Source organism: Pundamilia nyererei, unplaced genomic scaffold (genome assembly GCF_000239375.1).
Source record: "Pundamilia nyererei isolate P.nyererei 1_Seehausen unplaced genomic scaffold, PunNye1.0 scaffold00008, whole genome shotgun sequence".
Lineage (NCBI taxonomy): Eukaryota > Metazoa > Chordata > Actinopteri > Cichliformes > Cichlidae > Pundamilia > Pundamilia nyererei.
Window position 1 is genome coordinate 2,104,654 of NW_005187409.1, and position 18,994 is coordinate 2,123,647.

Below are 18,994 nucleotides of genomic sequence, written 5' to 3' on the forward strand. Positions count from 1 at the left end.
ACGCTAGCCAAGACATGCCTATGAAGAATGGCACCAATGCCCCTTCAGATAAATCCAGTATAATTAGCTGTGTGCCTTACAGGGCCTGTGTGATGGTAATAATTAGAGCTACTGTAGCAAAGGTCATGCAAAACAATTTAGAGAGGATGCTGGCTGCTTGTGTAATGGGAGGAGGAAGGCGGAGCTCCTATTCTGTCTTTCAGAGATCGAAAACGTATAGCTGTTACTTTACCTCTGCATTTGCTCCGTTTTTAACCAATGCTCTCAAAATAATAAAAATTGAAACCCCATTTTAATGGCAAGTAGACTTCCAGCTAACACAGTTTAAATGGATCCATGATTAGATTCGAGGAAAGTGCTACAGGGTGTATCTGTTAACTGGTATCAGCGGAAATCGATTCGCTGCCTTAGAGGTGTGATAGCCGCCCCATCGCACTGTTGTTGCATCTGTTCATTAGTTTGAGTTTAATGTGTTTATGCTTACCCTTAGTTATCACTATTAATTGTGGAAGAGAGGGAGACGGCGAGAGATGTTCTGATCTACCCAAGTGCACAGGTTAATGAGCTGAGTCAAAAATGTTGACACAGAGGTAAACAAGTACTCACACCGAAGGTTCTTCTATTTCTATGCTCCCCCCATGTGGCTTGGCTCTCTCTGCAATTCCCAGATTGCTCCTAAGCTGAGAGCTCAGGGTTCTCAGTCTTGATCCATCAGGAATTCACTCTGCTCCCTCACCTCGCCACCATCACACCCCGATGAGATAAGTAACAGCCTCGTACTCAAAAATAGCATCTCAAACAACACATATGCTTATGTGTGCTAGATTGGTCTCCATCCCCTGCTGCAAAACACGCACCTCCTCGTACTCCCACAAGTCTCAACAACACTTCTTTAGCAAAGAGGGATGCAAAACAGCCCTAAAGTGGTAGTATAAGACTTTTGCTGCAGCTACTGTCTGTCACCTGAACTATCACTGTTTTGCATGTTGAAGTTGATTTATTACAGCAAAGTGCCTCACATTACTGTCGACAAAACTGGGATGTTTTTAAATTTTGGCATGCTTTACCTAGCTTTTTAAGAGCTCGTGATTTGCATTAATTTGCACACAGCACTTAGCTAATAGTTCAGAATTTTGAAAATTACCCTAATTTGCTTTCTAGATAAATTAGATGATTTGAAAACTACACTCGCTCGATAAGCATGAAGCTCAAGTAGAAGACAGGTAGCTAAGCTGGCCATTAAGACTGCAAACAATAGGATCTGTCCAAAGGGAAGCCACACACGCTTCGAAAACATACAAATCAACATCTTACTGTTTGCTTCTACAGGAAGTTGTGAGCTCATATTTTTCCTTCACACATTGCCTTACTTCCTAGCTTTCCTCTATGTATGCCAATCAGATATATAGTGATATCAAAACAAATAATTTAATTAATAATAAATGCAGAAAAAAACTAATCCATCAATAAATATTATTACAGGAGCAAATATTAAACACTATACATCAGGTGGGAGAATTAAAGCTTTCTGCAATCAAGTACTATTTTAAATTAATAGTGAAACTACAGGAAAACTCACACAATCCTCGATCATTTTATCCTGATATACGTTCGGATGATTTCTGAGGCAGTCTTGAATCCACATTTTTCAGCAACAGCGACTGAAGCCATTGTGTCATATAGTTAATAAATGTGTGTGTAAAAGTACTTGACTGCAATACAAACTGCACTCATCAACTGTTGGTGGATGTCGAATTTATTATTATTATTATTTTTAGTTTTTTATATTTTTTTTAATTAATGGAATTCATGCAGTGGAAGAAGAGGCATACACCAGGATCCATATGTCTTTGTGACAGCAGGGATTTAAAAACTGTAAATTGTGATTATCATTGATCTCATTCATCAGATGCCTAATCTCTATGACTCACATCCACACTGGCCCCACTGGGTGACGATGAACTGTCCACCCCCACATCTGAAGTCCAAAAAAAAAGTGTTGAGGAAAGCAGCGATAAGCGGGGCCTTATCCTTTTAAAGACACTCCCGTAATCCATCAGCGGTGGGAGGAGGGGGGGGGGCTTCAGCTTTAAGGGACTTAGTCTGGATTATAGCTAGTCCTCCAAATTAAACCAAAAGTCAGCTTTCTGCAGTTGCTCATGCAAGCTGGCAACTGGCTTGTTACCAGCTCTACAAACATGGCAAATGATGAAGGTCTATAATTAGAACATTTTCTCACTTAGCCACCAGATAAACTAACAAAAGTAGCACAGCAACAAAGCCTGACCCATTCCCCACTAAAGTGACTATTCCACCTTTCTGTCTCTGACCTCCTGTGATTTGACTCGTACCTGACTCTGGTTGCCGGCCAGCTTAACTACAGACAAGCTTCTCAACCAGGGCAGGGCTGTTACGTCCCCATTGATGCCGCTCCCCACAGCAAAACAAGGCCAAATCTGAGGCTTAGAGGCTAAAATAATCATTACTGGGTTGCAAACAAATGAAAAGTCAGAACGCTACTCCCATGTCTGCCTCCCTCTGACATTCTTTTGGATTGATTTTTCTCAGATATACAAATTTATGCTGCAGTAATTTATAGGATGTTTTAACATGTTGGGAAATATGCTCATATGTTTTTTTTACTGGGACTCAAGATCATCGATACCATTCTCATGCTAGTGCTTCCCAGATGAAGTTAAAGCAAGCAACTGATATGCTACCTGGAAACAGGGAGGCTAGTTCTATGCAAATGTAATAAAATGTGTATGCCACCAATGACAAACCTCAGAAAGCAATGTGTTATATCTTGTTAGGTCCATTTACTGAAGGAAAAAATGCAAGCAGTGGTAAAATGACAGTCGGGCTAAATCTTAACATGGAGCAAATATATATTAGAGTAGTTTTTCTTTATTTTCAAAGACCCAACAGTCAATTTTGTCAAAAGATTTTGCAAACTGATTCTTTTAAGGAGACTATTTCACCAAACTGGGAGGACAAATGCTTCCCTCTGTTTACAGAGGGAACATGTGTTCATCTCTGTGCATGCACGTACATGCATTGTGTTGATACATCAGAGTCTGCTTTGATGTAATAGTCCCCAAACTTGATAAGAGCACTTGAATTTACCTCCACGGTGACCTTCCTGCTTTATTCCCCCAAGGAGGAGTCAGTCTGTCATTAAAGCACAGAAATTATAAACAATCTTTAATTTAACAAGTGCAGACATGCTGGCTTCTCCGTTCACTAGCTTCCCATAAAACTGAACTAGGAACAGCTAATCTTGAACTAAGGAGGTTACTGGGGAACGCGCTGCTCTCGGAGCAGTCTGACAGAGGCCAAGTGCTTTTCATTCATCTACTTGGCTGCCTGTGCTGTGGTATGTCAAATCATGGACGTGAGGGGAAAGTCAAATCTGTTGTCCTATTGTGCTCCACGGCCAGACGGCTGAACCCCGAACATTGTTTTATAATGCCAAAAGAGAGACCCGAGATGGGGGTAAAGTTGTTACCAATTCCCATGGAAGACAATAATAAATATCAGTGGTACTGTTTTCATCTTCCACACTCAGCCCAGAGTAGATATCTAATTTATTCCCAAGCATTTTTGCCTTTATAACTTGACCTAATCTCACTCAAGCAAAGAAATGGATTCCCATCTTCTCTAGAAAATGGATATGGGTGTAAATAATATGCCTGGACACTTTCTGAAAAGCCTTAATCCCAAGAAAACAAACCTGATTGAAGCAGGCCCACCTGATTTGCGTTCAGGAAAACTAGATAATCAAAATGCAAAACAGCCTTTGATAGAAAAATTAGCCAAGTTCTAACATCAAATCCCCTACAAACAACATCAGCATATTCGCCTCCTGAACTTTTATTTGTATTCAGTGTTTGGGTTTTTAATGTAATCACAGTGCATTCGGGGCTCCATCAATGAGCTATTCTGATTTGCGTCAGGCTGAATCACACTAACTGCTTCGAGGTCTGCAGACATCATGAATGAGAAAAGGACCCACACACTGAACACATTAGGGGTCCTACCATCGCCTTAGACAGAGGTACAATGGGTAAGGGAGGCGAGATAAAGGAAGGGGATAACAGGGGTGAATGAATTGCTGACGTTGATCAGGCAGAGAAGAAGGGCAGAGTGGGAGAAAAGAAAAGAGGAGGCCCAAGACACTGGCCACACAGGGCATGAGGGAATGGGGGGCTTTGAGAGGCCTACACTCGGTCATAGCCCATTAGCCCGGTTGGGTGAAAATGCTACAGCTCATTACATGCTCTGCCTCTGTTGTGTGGATGAACAATGCACAATTACGCTACCCTGCTGCTTCTCTAGCCATACTGCTGCATGCCTCTGAGGCGGCTGATATTGCTGCTACAGCGGCTCGCTTGCCAACAGCCCCCGTGCTCATCAAACATCCCATACATGGACTCCCTAACGCAAATTCAGGTTTATGTGTAGAAACAAAAGTGCTGTTTGAATGTGCTAAAATAAAAAGGGGAGAAGCAGGAAGGTCTACTCACCATCGGTGTGCACAAAACAATGGCACAATGCAGCATTTGTGTGAGTAATATAATGACTAATGTCTAATCCACCTTCCTTAAATTGTATTAAATGCCAGACAAGCGACAAATGGATAATTCTTTTCTTTTCTGCCGAATTAAGTTTCACAAAGTGTAAGACTTATCGCGAATCCAGGTGCAGTCTGAAAATATAGATCCAAGTGTAAGAAAACTAGAGTCCCTGAAACTGCTGTGACAATATCTGCAATGCAGTGAATAAGTGAGCCCAGGATTCATCTATCCACCAGCAAATTGGTTCACTTCAAGTCTCGCTCCTTTCCACTCTACAATTATGCATGCAGAAGTTGACATTTAATCTGATGGGGGAAATGCTACATAAGATCCTCCTGCTCCCTCTTTGTTTTAGGCAAAAAACAGGACACTTGGAAAGGTCATTCTTCCCTGGTGTCAGAGCTGGCTGCTTGGAAAAGTTTCTGTTCACAGCGACTATTGTTATGTTTCACAGAATCCCTCCCCCATTTCCCTGTCATTCAAAAGGCACAACATCAGCACTCAAGACAAAGCCCTGGGAACTCTTTTAACAATGTGGTAACAAGTCGGACAACCCACAGTTCAACTAAAACAGGACAAGGGGAAAATTAGAAGCCCGATATCTATGAATTTTAATTAATACCTTTTCTCTGTGCATTTGGATAAAATTAGTTTTTGGCACACGTAACGGTCATTACAGGAGAATTGTAATTACTTTTTTCTCACTTCGTTTACTTTCCCAAAAACATTGTGCTTTTGTTGTTCAATAACACATCTGGAAAGAAAACAATTATTTTTTCAAATATGGATGGCAAGCCCTTTTGCTATTCTTATCTGCAAGAGGGAACAAATATATTGAAGCAGTGTCTATGTTTTCTTCCAGTGCATGCCAGTAGACATTGTAAATATGCTTCTGTTTTAATATTCTTAAGCTACAGGGATGGCAGTCGGCACATTCCTCTTGACACACACTGAATGCAACAAAGAAAATAATATTGTGAGCAAATAGATTTCACTTCTGGCCATAACAAGTCTTAGGGTTTGTATTTTTTTAAATATGTAAGCTGACCTTTCCTATCCTATATTAATGTAAATACAGACATTTCCACCAAAGGCAGCAAAATCTGAATTAACGAGAGATAGTTTTTTTTTTTTAATAATATTTTTTTATTATTCTTGTGCTCCTGAAGCTGTGTGAAAAGTTACCTCAGACTTGTATTACTTGATTTCCATGTTTATTTCTGAAAAACCTCACCCCCGCTTTGTTTCACACTCGAGAACAGCCAGACTTGGCACATAAACTTTGCTAAAAAAAAGATTTTTAAAGTGTGACCTGCTGGAATGACCACTTTAAACGTCTCAGTAAATCACTGGTGATGGTACATTTGCACACCTCTGTTGTCCTCCTCGTGTTGCAGGATTTCCACTTGAGAAAACAAAATGTGGCATATTTGTGTCAGAGAGCATAATTTGAAAAATACAAAAAAACAACAACACCAGAGGAAACTCATTTAAATGGGTAATTACGTCCACGAAGCATCGCTTGCAGGACTTAACAAGGTGCGTAATGAGGGTCCCCTTCCCCAGCGATAAACGTCATCGCCGTGTCCATTTTCTTCACTTTGCCATTTCTCATTTAGGGGTGGACCCATCAGTGCTGTCATACCTCTTTTAGCTGACTGAAATTAGCATATGACTACAACCATTACCTAAATATTTTTGTTTCACAAAAACCCCTTTGGTTAAAGGATTTAGGGGAAAAAGCTAAATTAAAGTGTATCTTCCTCAAATTAAGTAAAATCATCTCAAAAGATTGAGGAACAATCACGTAGATATGCTTTTACTTTTCTAGCTCAGAGTAACTGTGTGCGTGCAATCTTCTGACACGTGCCTCTTGCGGTACGCGGTTATTTGACTCGAGATTTTTAACTGCTGAACGAATCTGACACGCCTCAAAGGATTGATTTTAAAAGACCGTCGAGATTTAAAGGAACGATATCGAGTGGTGCAAAACTCAAAACACCGTCGTTCGTCTGTGCCACGGAGCACATTCACGAGTCCACAAATGTAATCATAATATTTGTGTTTTCAAGGGGGAAGAGCATCTTGTACATGCAATAAAGAAGCGACATGATTGCTATCTGTATCGCGGTTAATACGATTTGGGCAATAAAATCTCTTCCTCATCCTAATGCAGTATTTTAGACAGAAAAATAACATGTTTCAGGCTGCAGCAGTACAGGTTGAAGAAAATCATTGACATCCTATAAATAGATATCACCCCCCTTTTCCCTCCCACTCTGTCTCGACTCGATTTTTCAGGCCTTGCCATTTTTCTGCAGCACAACTCCCTCTGTACAATCTTTGCAAGTCACATGTGGTTAAGGATACATGCAGTGACATGTGTACATCAGATGCTGTCACTTGTGTGTTTTGACTCTTAAACTCTTTTGGCTGGATGCTCTGATCCTGACGATAGGGCGGCAACCCGGCGGGGCTGGATGCTTCTGACTGGCTGCCTGGGGTTGTTATGTCATTTCATTGTAGCTTTGCGACATCGAGAATGACACGCGGTGATGGGGTGTTGCAGGTTAGGGTCAAGGCTATAAAAACCTAACCAAGCGTAAAACTAGCACTAGTTGTACATGAACTGAAAACCATCTTGCTGAGTAACGCTGCTCTGTCAGCTACAGCTTGACCAGTTTGGCGAATTAATTACAATCAGACATAAGAGGCCACTAAGCACATCACATCACACTTTTAATTTTCTTTGACAGATGCTGCTTTATTTCACTTTATAAACACTGACACTTGAAAAGCACAAGATTTCTGAAGTCTCTACCTTACAAATAACCTCTCTAAATAATTAACAGGTTCAACTGCCACTCAATCAGTGAGCTTCTGAGGCTTTTGTAGATGAAACGATTCTTTTTCAAACGGTCTGAAAATAGGAGACGTTAAAGAATGTAACATACCCCACCCAAGTCTTCCAACGCATCAAAAAATAAATAAATAAATGAAATAAAAGGCAAGATCAAGGTGTTATGTATCCCTCCCCTTATTGCACGACATCTGTATAACTGTCATTTTCTCTTTCCTAACACGATTAGTCTTTGACAAACTATTCAGAGTTGCAGAGGTATATCTGTGACCAGAACTAGACACCAGTAAATTTGTGACACCAGAACTGTCCTGTGAGATCAAACACTAAACATGACACTAAAATAAAAACATTTTAGCAACATTTCCACGCGCCGGCAGTACACGACACTAAAAGTGTACTTTAAATGCAAAATTCACAGCATTGTTTGATTATTGAAAATATGAAATATGCTTCTCACTCCTCCTTCTCTGAGATTTCTGAGTCAGTCATAATGATGTAAATGATAATGTCACAGCCCATATTTCAAATAAATGTGACACTCCATAAGAAATATTGTGTGTGCCTGTGTATTCACGAGTACATGTGTGGGGGGAGATTGGCAGTTTCAACAGATGTGTAGTATGCACTGACAGCATGACATCTATTTTGCATGCTCAATATGACACGTCTGAATGCTCCCATGCATATTGTCCCGATGTGAAGTGATAGCAAGGGATGTGCATCCTCGCTGGAACCACTCCCTGTTGTCTTTCCTACATCAATATCAAAATGTCTTCGTTACTAACGGGAAAAACAGCAAGACGGATACGCAGATCTCTTTCTTTTTTTTTTTCTTATTTAGCATACTTTGATTGAGTGCAAACACAAAAGGTACTTTTTTTTCTTGTTATATAACTAAAACTTGGACAGTGTATTTGAAGGGGTGTGGTGGGCATATGGATTGCTGGGTTGTTGGATGACTGCTTCTGTTATCAATCAATTTATCCTGTAAAACATACTTTTGACCGAATGCATTTTACACTGTGTAACACAATGTCAAATCGCTTGTTTCTTCAATTTTACACATCACCTTGTTCTGATAAATCCTCCCTACAAAAAAAAGATCTCTTACCTGAATAAGGCTAATCGATGAAGTAAGACAACTCATTTTCCTGCTATACTCATTATCTGGAATCACAGGTGTGAGGAGCCTTAGTACACATTACAAATTCAAAAACACATTCTAGCCAAAGGCTATTTCTTTACTGTATAATTGTCTCCCCCACCAAGTGATTCACTATAATTAAGCCATGGAAGACAGCTCTATTCTCCTGTGAGCGTTCATATTAGTGCTACTACAGGCAGGTCTAACAAACATCTCACAGCTGATGCTTTTCCAAACAATGGACAGTAATGTTTAGGGATGTATATGGATGATATACTGGTCCACATTCTCACGAGGGAGAATGCAATATACACAATGCAACTACAGGTATGAGGCCTTTGGGGAGACCTGTCACTGTTATCTTGGCAAAGTCTGCTGTAGGTGTGTGTGTGTGTGTGTGTGTGTGCCAGCATGCTTTGTCTAACGCAGGAAAAGCTCGACTCCAGCTGCTCTGACATAAGCAGGATTCTCGCTGCCCCACATGAACTAACAATAGATGAGAACTTTCTATTGATCAAAAGCATAAATTACAAACAGATACAAGCCCATATCCTGTTTCCCTCCGTTAACAAACCAAATCTGACAAGGTTCTGATGGCTGATAATTTTAAACTACACGTTTGGAAAATAAACAAATGCAGCGACATCACTGTGCCGTGGTGTAAAAACAAAAGGCTCTTCTGCCAAGGATAAATGAATCATGGATAATTACGAGGTTGCCCTCAGGATGAAAACAATTTTTGGGGACAAAGCAGCCTTAGTAATCACAACAGTGCAGCCACTCGTGTGTCCTAGCCAGTCAATGGGATATGGGTTGAGGACTTGTGGAGTCAAGTGGTTTCAAGCCCAAGCTTTCTCATTGTAACAAAGCAATTAACAGTCATCCCACTGCTGTTTGTTTGTGCTATAAATGGCATTGTAATTATACCAAAACATTCTTTTTTTAATTTAAGAGTAACATTTGTACATCCTGTATAGCCTCTGTCTCTTGAAAGTGTCACAATGGGGAGCCAAGAAAACAGTGACAACTGTCATTGTGCTGGGTTATCTGCTGGGGGACAAGGCATGCTCTTGATACTGTTTTCTTTACTTAGTGAATCTCACACACACACTCTCTTTTCTCGGTCCAGAAAATGTGCAAATGTCGGGTCAAAGAGATGTTTGTCAACATCTAGTGGAAGAAGGAGAGAGAGGGAAGCTGCATGCTAAACAGCCCCAGCCTCTATTAGGCCAACCAACTGCCTCCAAGAAAATGAGAAAACGTGGTCGAGGCTCAGACACCTGGCACTAAGACTCAATATTCACCCTGGCTCACTCCTTATCTCTTTATCTGGCCTCACACAGCTCTATCAAGACAACTCTAAGCTTTGCATATGGAATCATCAAAATCAATCTTTCTCCTTACTTGCTCCCTCTCCCCCTTTTTCATTAGGTGAAACAAATAAAGGGTGTCCTGATCCTGCGGCAAACGGGCTTTTATTGGATGCTTCAGCCAAAGAGACAGGATGCTGTTCAAGTTTTTGTTTTTTTACCAGGTTAGTGGATATCTTGTTGTAGATTTTTTTTGGAGAGAGAGAGAGAGAGGGTTGTGTTGACCTGCATAGCACTGCCTACCAGCTGCCACAATCACAGAAAACTGGTCACTTCATGTACCTGCTGAATCCCACACCTCTGCTTCCACTGACACAACTACATTTTTCATTTTTTCCACCTGTGTTATTCACACACAGTCACTTGGAACCAGCTCAGACAGGCTCAGTAAATCAGCATGCCTGGAAGTAGGTCTCATTGACCTCTCACAATCCATTGGTGCCTGGATCTTTCAGGATCATCCAGTCAATATATCAATATCCATCTTGTGTTCCTTGTTTTAAGACCCCCTACCCCCACCTTCTCCTCACTGGAATGTCAAATGGAGACTGTAACCATCCTTTACAAGGGTGTGTGTGTGTATGTGTGGAGCTTGCCACTAATATGAGTGGGTGTGGTAAATACTCTGATACAAGTACACACACATACAAATCTAAATGTCCCCCTCTCCCATGGGATTGAGGAGAAGTGGGTCATGGAGAAAAAAAGAAAGGTTGACGAAAGAATCCAATAGATGAGTTCATACATACAAAAAGATCTATAAACGAAGGATCAGCTGGTCGGCATACACCTGTCAGCTTGAATAGCCTTTCAAGTCAGACCTTCACTGCTCTGCTGGAGCCATGCATGGTGTGTCAGGGTAATTCAATGGCTGGCTGTGCAGAGCAGCCATGCGGTAATGCTGTAGCCAAATGGACGACATACTGATTTAAGCAATGATTATTCTTTCTGTTAGCACCTGAAATGCTGTGAGGTAGAGGTGATTAGCCAGGTCAATACATCTGGCAGGTGGACAAACTCCTGTTTTTTTTTGCAATTGCTCAGCACATAGAAATAAAAAAACAAGTGGAGTAAGAGATGCCAAATAATCCACTTTGTTAGGCCTCCAACTTCTGCTTGGCAAAGCACTCTCATCAAAGGACAGCTTCAGTGCCTCAGCACCTTAAAATGCCTTGAAGGATTCCTCTCAGATCGACTGACATATTGCCATTTCAGTGGCTCAGCTTTTCCATCAATAATAGACCAACATTTCACTGGCACTGTGTTCTTTGGTACAGTGGAATGCTACATATCCCTGGACCCTTTTTTTTTTTTTTTAGATATTTTTGCCCACATATACCTGTTATTTATTATCAAGCAAACTAAATGCTAAAATTACAAAAGTAACAATTTCTTTGTTTCTCCTAAACCATTGCATTTAATCACAGGAATCAGTTTCAAATTTAAAATGTATTCTAAAGCCAAAGCAGCCCAGCCAAGGATCAAGGACAGAGCACAGTGGATTTTATCTCACCTCTGGCAGTGGCATGCCGTTGATGATGAGGTCTGGCTGCTGCTGGTGACCCTGCCCTGTGAACGGGTGCTGATAGCCATGGTTGGGAGCTGCATTGCGTGAGTTCTGGTTCTCCACGTTGAGGAAGGTGCTCTCAGAGCGCCTGCAGCCCAGCGGCAGGGTCTGCTGGTGGTAGTCGAAGTAGTTGAGCGAGGAGGTGAGAGATGAGCAACTCACCACATTCATCTTGTCTGTCTCTTCAACGTCTCGGGGCACCAGGCGGATGTCGTTCTTGCTCAGCTTCTTCTTTTTGCTGGACTTCTTCTGGTTGCCGTATGAGTACTCCGCGACCCTGCGCAAGTAGAAGAAACTGAACAGACTCAATAAAGCAGTGTTCTGCCTTCCCCCTCCCCTGCCCATATGGTCAAAAAGTTTCCCCACCATGCCAGCTAGGACACTGTTCAACCATGGGATAATTGCCCTTTTCCAAAGGTGGAGCAGCGCACGTAAGTGACCTTCCACTCGAAGCTTGCAGTGGAGCTGTTATCCCTTGTTTGTTTGCATTTGCATGCTCAACAATTGACATGTCACAAACAGGCAGACAATATGCAAACATGCCAAAACCACAGAAGCACAGCAAAAAGAGCACACTGATACCGAGCAGCATCGGCAGTATATGCAATCACATTCAAAGCACACATCCCACACTAATTCCATTTTTTCTTTCATTATCAAGGGAGCCCACTAGCAACACGGAGTGCAGGAGAACTGCAGATTCAAATTCATTTAGCTGCTCTCAGTGGCTGCTGCAAACTTGAACTGAGTATTTTGACTTTAACGAGAGCAAATGAGCAACACAGCCATGTTTTATCAAAGGATTCTCAGACTGGGGGAAATATCCATTCTTCACACAGCCCTGCAGTTTTCCACAGGAGAACAGATGCTAAATACTCTGCAGTGATCAGTGCAACCCTCACTAGACATATTCAAGAAAATATGTGATCCTTTTTACCACCTGCATTACCTCAAAGACTGGAAAGGGTCATTTTTAACCTTATGGCATGGGGGATATGGTTTGTTTCCCACAATAATTTGATAACAAAACTATAGCTGCCAAGGAAATTGAATTACCTGAATGTATCCGATCCTTTCTGATGTCAAACATGTCTCTGCTTTACTAGGCCTCACTGACCTCTGTTCTTCTCTGAAAGGCAGCGCTTATCCTCTATCATTCCTAAAATCACACTGACTAAGAAGGTGCACCACTGTAGTTTGTCTTTTTCCTTTTTTCCTTTCAGATTGCATCTTGAAACAACCCCCATTCTGCTCCTCCTTGATTCAGAGGAAAGAAAATGGGCAGCTGCAAGGGTAGAAAATGCTTCATCGCTGTTTCATTTATCATTTTAACATGTTTTCTTTCTACTTTGTGCCCACAATGAAATCTGGGAGGGAAAATCTTCAGAGTCAGAAAGACTGACAGAGGACAAGCAATAAATTGGAGACAACTGCTCCTCATATTCGAGGTGGCGACTGAGAAGCAGAGCACATCAGTGCTGATTAAAGCACCCAGCAGGGATAGTGTCGCACACTCGGAGAGCAAAGTACTGGGAGCAGTTCTGAATTTTGAATTTGTTGTTGTCTATCATTGGGGGTTTTTTTCTCTGAAGAAAATGCACAACTGACATTAAAAAAAATGTGAGAAATGTTTCTGTCGAGATGTCAATAAATAGATTTCCCTGTATTTCCAAACAGGCTCCAATAAAAACACGTTTATAACATTTTTCCAGGAGATATTAGTGTCTCTTGTTAACAATTAAAAAAAGGGGTCGACTGTGATGGAGACATAGTTTGTGATTATGTTTTCCTCTTAGAACTCTCTAGTCCAAGTCCAATCTTTGCAATTAAGAGTGTTGAAACACGCCTGTGAACATTTTTTATACATATATGTACATCATTTGTAATTAATGGTGAAAAAAACAACAACAATTATTCTTAAGTCAGTTCTCACGTTTTCATGACCACCACTGCTTAAAAAAAATTAAGTAACTTTAAATCAACAAAATAATGTTTGGAGCAAAATATGATTATAGCTTCAGGTTAAATTCTCAAATCCAATCTATATGTAAATTTAGTGGTAATGTGGCACGGGGAAATCAAAGCCAGAACTGATGTTCAGACTGATGAACACAACAGAATATCCGCTATGCAAGTTCAGGAACACAATAATCTGCTCCTTTCCATGAAGCAGTCTTCATAGTTAATGAGTGGGATATGACTTACATACTCTCATAGAATCTAAACTCTTTTTCTTTTTATGTTATACTTATATTTACATTATTATACTTTTTGTAGAGAAAGGCAGAGGGGAGCCTGAATGATCCTTGAGGACTATCCATAATCACACTAGATTAAAGCTGATAACAGCCAATCAGCCACGGTGGAGGTTAAATAATAAACGTCTGGTTCTGCTATTGAGCCAGTGGGGCGTTAATTGTCCGGCAACACATCCGCAAATTGAACATGACAGTTGAACCGTCATATTTATGAGTCAATTGGTTACAATGAAAGAATTAAATCCATCAATCATGTTCCGCTAACACGGAACAGTGGGCCTCAGCGAATGTTTCTGATTTAATGCAGTAGAGATTATTTAGATGTAACTCAATTTCAGCTGTGGAAAGAAATCTGCTGTCCTCAGATTAGAAGCCTTTACATGCTGCATAACAAAAGCAATGCACTGACAACTGACAGGTTCAAGCGTGACTGCGAACACACAAAATGTCTCTCTGTCTCTCCCTCTTGCATACACAAATCTATACATCCATACACACAAGCACGCACGGGCTTTAGTCAGTACCTGCAGTTGTACGTCCGGATCTCCTTGTTATCCCTCTTGCACTTGACCGCCACAAAAATCATGGTGATAAACAGGATAGCTGCGATAGAGCCCAAGGCGATGATGAAGATGAGAGACAAGTTGACAGGTCCTATAGACTCCTGCGCGCTGAGGTCTGGAGAGAGGTACACCACTATATAGGCCGAAGAGGACAGGGAGGGCTTGCCGTGATCCCTCGCCACAACTGTGATTTCGTAGGTGGATTTGGCGTTTTCCCCAAACATTTTGGTGGAGCGTATCTCTCCGTTCACCTGGTCGATTTCAAAGAAAGTCCTGTCTCCCTCTGAGATAGTGTAGGTCAGCCGCCCGTTCTCCCCCTCATCATAGTCGTCGGCTTTAATTTGGGTCACCATGTAACCCTTCGCAGCGTTTCTTGGGATAGAAACTTCCGCTGTGCCATTAACCAGTGGAGGGTTTGTCATAACAGGTGTGTTGTCGTTGACATCCAACACGACGATGCGCACTGTTGCGTTACTTGATAAAGACGGATTGCCGTTGTCTCTGGCCAGCACTTTGAAATCAAAAGTCCTAGTGTATTCATGATCAAACGACCTCATTGAATAAATGCGGCCTGATGGGTTTATGCTGACATATGTGTTTACATCCATGTGCTTAATCTCACCAGGGACTATTGAGTATGAAACGGTGCCATTCATCCCCAGATCAGGGTCTTCAGCTGATACTGTTAGCAGGCATGAGCCAGGGAGGTTGTTTTCCATCACCATCTCTTGATAGTGTGGCTTAAGAAAGTGGGGAGGGTTGTCGTTTTCATCTGTGACTTTTACTACCAACGACTTTGTGGCGCGTAAAGGGGGGATGCCACTGTCCTCTGCTTGGATGGTCAGGTTGTATGTGTCCTTTTGCTCTCTGTCCAGCCTGCCATCAACAAGTATAGTGGAAAAGCTCTCATATTCTTGTAGTCTGAACGGAACATTACCCTGCAGCCTGCACTGCACTTTGCCGTTTGCCCCAGAATCCTTATCTGACACCCTCACCAGCGCAATGACATATCCACGCTGCGCGTTTTCACTAACTTCCACCATCTCTGTGTTCAGTGAGAGTAAACTGATGACAGGTGGGTTATCGTTAGTATCCATCACATTCACGGTGACTTTGCAGTGAGCTGGGATAGAGTTTGGACCTAGATCTTTGGCTTGGACGTCGATTTCATATATTTGCGTCGTTTCATAATCCAAATCGCCAATGACAGTGATAACCCCGGTTCTGGGGTCAATTTTGAAAGCATCCCTCGTTTTCTCGGTGACGTAACTGTTGAACGAGTACAAGACCTCTCCATTAGTGCCTTCGTCGGGATCCGTTGCATTCAAGTCTATGACTAATGAATTACGGGGGGAATTCTCCATCACATTAACTGTATACACTGGCTCGTCAAAAACGGGGTTGTTATCATTAGAATCAATTACTTTAATATTTAACTGGACCGCACCTATCTTTGGTGGGTCTCCTCCATCTTCTGCGCTGATTTCATATGTATAGTGGGACTGAGTTTCCCTGTCTAACGATTTTTGCACAACAAGCTCAGCAATTTTCGACCCATCCCCTCTGGTCTTTATTTCTAGTCCGAAAAGCTCATTTGGAGTGATAGAATACGATTGCACTCCAAAGATCCCCGAGTCCGGATCGCTTGCCCCCTCTAGGGGAAACCTGGTACCAGGGGAAGCATTCTCAGAAATTTCTATGTCAATGTGGCTCGTAGGGAATCTGGGTGCGTTATCGTTCAAATCCTCAATTTCAACTTTGATGACACAGATCTCCATAGAGTTTGACATCACTTCTAGGGATATAATGCACTTTGGGTTTTGTCGACAAAATACGTCCCGATCTATTTTCTGTTGGGCTGTAAGAATTCCTGCTGGACTCAGTTCAACATATCCAGGATGTGAATTGGATATGACCCTCAAGTACGGGGGCTGCGGTGAAATCTGAAATCCTTGCTTTAGTGCGTCGTTTGTCACGTTTCCTATCACTGACCCGGCCCTCATTTCCTCGTTTATTCCATACTTTAAATTGATAACAGCTTCAGTCCCGACCCAAAAAAGGAGGAACACAGCAGTTAATTGTATTAATTCCATCTCCTTCGTTTGCATTGTACCTGTTGACTTTTCCTGTGCCTAACAAAGACCTTGATAATTACGCACAGAGGTACACGTCAGAGACAACTGGAAAAATTATGCAAATTAACCATCTCATTAAAATGTCCAAAAAGTATCTGAGTGATGAAAATCTCGTATGTATGAAAATTATATCTAGGTGTGAAAGCTAAAATTCTAACAAGTGCCTTAGCCTATTTCACTCTCCACAGGCAGGGAACATCCTCTGGTCTACTGCAGCGGACGAAACACTGGGGACGACAGATCTGTGAAAACATGCTGAATCTTCTCACAGTACTGATTTAGTCGAATAAATCCGTGCTGCTCTTATCAAGCGGCAAAGTGGTCTTACACAGAACTCGTGCGATGAATCGTCCATTTTCAAGTGGGCTGGAACTAGAAATAAATGTTCGGACTGCATAGACACAAAATTCCTTTGAGTAAGTCCACAATTTAAAAAAAATCTTCTTTGCTGATAAAGTAAAGGAGCTTAAAAGTCCGTGTTAGATTTTCAGCCTTTATCCCAGTCAACATTTAAGTCGCATTTGGAATAAACATCTTGTTTTGTGCAATTTAATACAGGCAGTGATCTAATTTCCTTATCGATAGACAGCTATAGGCTTTTAAACTGCACAATTGATGAAAAAAATAAAAATAAAATAAAGAATCAGCAGTCGCAAAATTATTCAACAGCCTAAGTCCGGATAGCTTTGCTTAAAAAAAGAGGGTGCAATTGCAGGAATGTCTCATCACATCACTCAAGTCCCGATTACCTTTTTATTTCCAGCAGATTTAGTCTTTCGTCCCCTCCGTAAGTCTTCAAGCTTTTACTTACTAATTGATTTCCTTCTGTGTCAGTTGGAAAAGGCTTCACGTATCCCGATTATTAGTCCATGCAACACAGAAAAAAAGAAAAAAAAAATCCGATGAAAATGTAGTCAAAAGCCTGTGGGAGGAAACCTTGTCAGGGCACTACTGTATGTTCAAAACGCATCTCATGTTTAGCTGCAGCAAACTGAAGCACAGTCGCCTATATCCAGCCTGGCTGAGGCAGAAAAAAAGAAATCACTACTCGTTGCCAGAAGGCTGTCTAGTTGACTCCAACAAGCGCTCCTCTCGCTTCACTGGTGCACACTGGCGAACTCTCAGCTCCGAGGCGAGCGCTCGGTCTGAGGACCCGCAATCCCCTCAGCCAATCAGGGGTTACACAGGAGGGCTGGAGCTGCTGGTGGGTGGGGCAAAGTACAGCAATGAAACGCGGCCAACTACCTGTTCTCCTGCAGATGGACGACTCGACGGGCAATTACGTCGTACACGCCGAAACACGAAGCTGAGTATTAGATGATCGTTAGAATGCGGTTCCAAATGTAGGGTCTGGGGACCCATGGGGGTCTTTGAAAAGACTCCCACGAATGCCACAGACAAGAGTAACAGACTAATTTCTTCCAGCAGAAGCGGAGAAGCGAACCCACGGATAAGTTTTCACAGATTTGCCCCTGCGTTCCTTTCTACTGTTGTGCTCCATTAAATGTAACAAGTCATATTTTACAGATCTCCAACAGGAGAATACTCGCTCTTCTTTTTGACTTTTGTTAGAGACAAGAGGTGATACGTCAAGGTGTGGTCACCTCCGTGCCAGAGCAGACATCGAAACTACTCGACAGTGTTTACTGTTGGCTTATGCTGCATATTTTAGAGTCAGCCACGGCCCGCTGATCTATAGCCCACAACCGTTGCAAGTGCACGCATCGTGTTGCATCATTTAGACCCTAGACGTGGCTGTCATGCATCTAATGTTCTGAACTTCAGCAACACCGGGCACCACGGTGAGGCAATTTCCAATAATGAACAAATATTATAGGCCTAGATGATGGCTTCCATGTAACAACAAGCTGGGGGGAAATCTTGCCACGGGCCAAATCAATAGTAACTCAGATTTATATAAAATAAAAAGAAATTCTCAAGCTTTTACCCCACGAACGGTCACAGCCAGTTGTCTGTTTCATACCTCCTTGATGCTAGCGTTGTTGTATTTTTATTTTATTTTATCGCTATTAGTTCATTCTTTCGTTAAATACTTTGTAATGAACACGAGAACCATAGAAAGCCTACAACAGAGTGTTTTTAATTATAGAGATAATGATTTTTATTACGCCATTTAATGGCTGTAAATATTAAACCTTTTGTTAATAAGGTCAGTAATGAGTTGGGTTCACCGTGACCTTCATCCTACCTACAGCTAATGGTCATAATGGAACAACACATTCAAGGCGCCCGTTGTGCTATCTCCACAATGGCTAATTGACATTATGGCTCCATCTAATGTGACCAGTTTACCACCATTAAATCTCAGCCAACACAAGCAGGAAACTATGGCAAGAAAAAAAGGATTGAATATGAAGTTTAGTCGTTCTGCACATATTGCAGACTGTCATCGCCCTCCTTGAAATCTCACTCTTTTCATTCAGATGGAAGCGACACTCGCTTACAGCCGGCCCTTTGCACGCAGACACGCACGCACACCTCCTCCCATGCAGCCAG

At 41.8% G+C, this 18,994-nt stretch overlaps 1 protein-coding gene across 4 annotated transcripts in view; it reads right to left on the minus strand.

Moving 5' to 3' along the window:
* Nucleotides 1-17,621, minus strand: part of pcdh19 (protocadherin 19) — a 52,403-nt gene extending 34,782 nt beyond the window's left edge. For 2 of the 4 annotated variants that reach the window (XM_005722881.1, XM_013908287.1), the window contains exons 1-2: nt 14,304-17,621; nt 11,468-11,798 (exon numbers count right to left, since the gene is read on the minus strand). In XM_005722881.1, coding sequence (XP_005722938.1) covers nt 11,468-11,798; nt 14,304-16,450 — 2,478 coding nt within the window. In that variant the 5' untranslated portion in view covers nt 16,451-17,621. Of the gene's footprint in view, nt 1-11,467; nt 11,817-14,303 lie in introns of all 4 variants that reach the window. The other 2 variants (XM_013908286.1, XM_013908285.1) reach the window with 1 other exon arrangement.
* Between the last annotated feature and the right edge of the window lie 1,373 nt (nt 17,622-18,994).